General features: G+C 36.4%; 1 protein-coding gene across 1 annotated transcript; it reads left to right on the top strand.

The window, feature by feature from the left end:
- Positions 1 to 857: 857 nt before the first annotated feature.
- On the top strand, positions 858 to 2,138 carry LOC130987552 (cyclin-dependent kinase G-2-like). Its single transcript, XM_057911128.1, has one exon. The coding sequence runs from the start codon at positions 1,017 to 1,019 to the stop codon at positions 2,001 to 2,003; it is 987 nt and encodes a 328-aa protein (XP_057767111.1). The 5' UTR covers positions 858 to 1,016; the 3' UTR covers positions 2,004 to 2,138.
- Positions 2,139 to 2,857: the final 719 nt, after the last annotated feature.

The following is a 2,857-nucleotide window of genomic DNA, read 5'->3' as shown; positions in this document are numbered from 1 at the left end:
ATCATCTACCTTTCCTTTGCACTACATACAGATACATGGCTGTTAGTCAAATTGTACTCGTGACGAACACCGATTAGGTGGATGCCAAATAATTGGATAGTTAATTTAATTGTATCTTTTTGAATGATAATAAGTAATAGAAAATTGAAGGAATAATAATAATAATAATAATAATAATAATAATAATAATAATAATAATAATAATAATAATAATAAGGAATATTGTGACATTTTATAAAGGAAATTTTAAAAAAAATTGTAGTATTACCTTATCCATGAATTTCATTCTTTAAAAAAATATATCAATACATAAGATTGTGAAGACTGAAATTTGTATTTTAAATAAAAAATAATAATAAAATCGTTTCATATAATTTCTAAAATAAAGTGGTCATATTTAAGTAGATAGGATTTTGATTAGTGGACATCAATATTTTGTTTCCAAAAATTGTTGTAGTGAAAAAAGGAAAAAAATCTTTAGAAATTTTCCCATATAAATAAAGGGTGATCTAGTAATAATCATAATTCAAATTAGGTAATAAATTTTCAAGGGCATTATGTACGCACATATTATCGTACACATATTATGTGTGTTTAGCAGTACTCATTTTCTTATGTGTATCTATTTCTTAATAAAGGATGCAATGCAGTGACGCCAATTTGTCAGATGTTTTTAAGATTCTCAAAGAATAATTTATTTCCTAAATTTACAATGTATAAATGGAATAGAATCAATATGCAAATTAATCATTATAATTTTTTTGAGAGACACTAAATTATATAATAAATTATAATAGTATATTCATATTACGTAAGTTTATCTTTTTTTCATAATTTAAATAATCTAATTCTAGTTTAATTAGGTTATCCACAAAACTAATAATCCAAGATATACATACTAGACGTGGTCTATTAGAATTAGAATTAGGAATCCATAATCTATATATACAACCTAAAGAATGAATCGGAAAACAGGAGCATCGTGATTAACATTAACAAGAAGCGGCGATTCAACAATGGCTGTAATCAACAAGAAGCGGCAATTCAGCGGTGGTGAAGAAAACGTGATGTTCGGCATGAGCAAGAAGCGCAGATTTTCCCCCTCTGAAGAAAGGGGCATCGACGAGTTGGAGTTGTTAAACAAAATCGGGCAAGGCGCTTACGGCGTCGTATACAGAGCCCAACACAAGAAGACGGGAGAAGTCGTGGCGGTGAAGAAGGTCAAGTCCGACGAGGACGCGGAGGCGAAGATTCTGGCCGGTCTGAAGCGCCACCGTTCAATCGTGGAGCTAATGTGGAGCGGCGGCGGCTACTTGGTGATGGAGTACGCGGAGAACGACATGAGATCGCTGCTGGAGACGATGAGGCAGCCGCTGAGCCAGAGCGAGGTCAAGTGCTTGATGCAGCAGCTGCTGCAGGGCGTGGACCACCTACACCGCAATCAGGTACTTCATCGAGATCTAAAAACTTCGAATCTCTTATTGAATAACCGCGGCGAGTTGAAGATATGCGACTTCGGTCTAGCGTGTAGGTTTAACAACAATAACATGATACGACACACAGAGACAGTGGTGACGCTTTGGTACAGGGCGCCGGAGCTGCTCTTGGGAGCCAAGGAGTATTCCACGGCCGTCGATATGTGGAGCGTCGGCTGCATCATGGCAGAGTTTCTGTTGCGGCGGCCGTTGTTCGATGGCACGGTGGAGACCGATCAATTACACAAGATCGTCAAGAACGACAGGAATTTATTGAGGCAGAGGTTTCCGGCTGTGTCATTCACAGGGTCGACGCCGGTGTTGTCGAATGCTGGATTTGATTTGCTGAGCAGGCTTTTAACGTATGATCCGCGGAAGAGGATGAGTGCAGAAGAAGCTCTGGATCATTCATGGTTTCGTGAAGTTCCTCTTCCGAAATCTAGGGATTTCATGCCCACTTTCCCTCCAAATTTTGCTGCGCAGATGAGGACACAATCGGCTACTGGTTCCGGTCTTTTCGGCTTATAAGATAGATAGATATGTTTATACATTCTACCAAGTTATACAACTAATCCTAGTGAAGAGAAAAGTGGAAGTTGTGAATAGAATTACTCATTTTAGACACTCCATAATTAGGCCCAATTTATTGCGTTTGTGATTATCTGTAAATAACCCTTTGACTCTTGTTTGTTTCTCATCATCGCTAATGTAGAGCAGAATAAACGTTGCTGGGGCAGCTCACGTGTACAGCTTTGGGGTGAAGCTATGCAAATGCAACGTCAACTGCAATGGTTTAAGGTAATTAATTTCAAAATATATATACCAAGTTTTGCTAAGATACTTTTAAGATTATTTGCAATATTTTAGTATCCAACCTATATGAGATCATTAACAATTTGTCTCAACCGATGAAATTTAACAGTAAAGGCCCAACTTTAACATATTTATTTTGCAATTGAGATCTGTCCAATTTATTAGCGTGAGATTGGAGTGGGGACTTAAACATTCTTGTGACAATGAAATTCAAAATTGATTTTTGGTTCTTTTAAACAACATTGTCTAGTCGGTCCTCTCGTGTCGTCAATTGCATGGTCTGATGTTTTACGATTGACGAATTGAGTTAGGATTTTGGGCGATTAAATTAAGACTTTATGACTACATGAATTGTAATATCGGATGTTCAACGATAAAATTGACGAAACAAGATATATGCTAGTCCAAACAATCGGCTTTAAAAATGCCCAATTTTTAGATTTGGAACTAGATGGACGTCTAAATTAATCTTGAATTCTCTCAACATTTTTTTATAGGTTTCAGATCCAAGTCTCACCATAGACTTTGTACCAATAATCAACTCTTTGAAACCCAACACATCATAATGT

Source organism: Salvia miltiorrhiza, chromosome 1 (genome assembly GCF_028751815.1).
Source record: "Salvia miltiorrhiza cultivar Shanhuang (shh) chromosome 1, IMPLAD_Smil_shh, whole genome shotgun sequence".
Classification (NCBI taxonomy): Eukaryota; Viridiplantae; Streptophyta; class Magnoliopsida; order Lamiales; family Lamiaceae; genus Salvia; species Salvia miltiorrhiza.
Note: the sequence above shows the minus strand (reverse complement) of the source record. Positions and strands in the feature narration are given on the sequence as shown.

What these genes read in the sequence shown, in the direction of transcription:
- LOC130987552 (XM_057911128.1), top strand. Translation starts at nt 1,017, where the DNA reads ATGGCTGTAATCAACAAGAAGCGGCAATTCAGCGGTGGTGAAGAAAAC.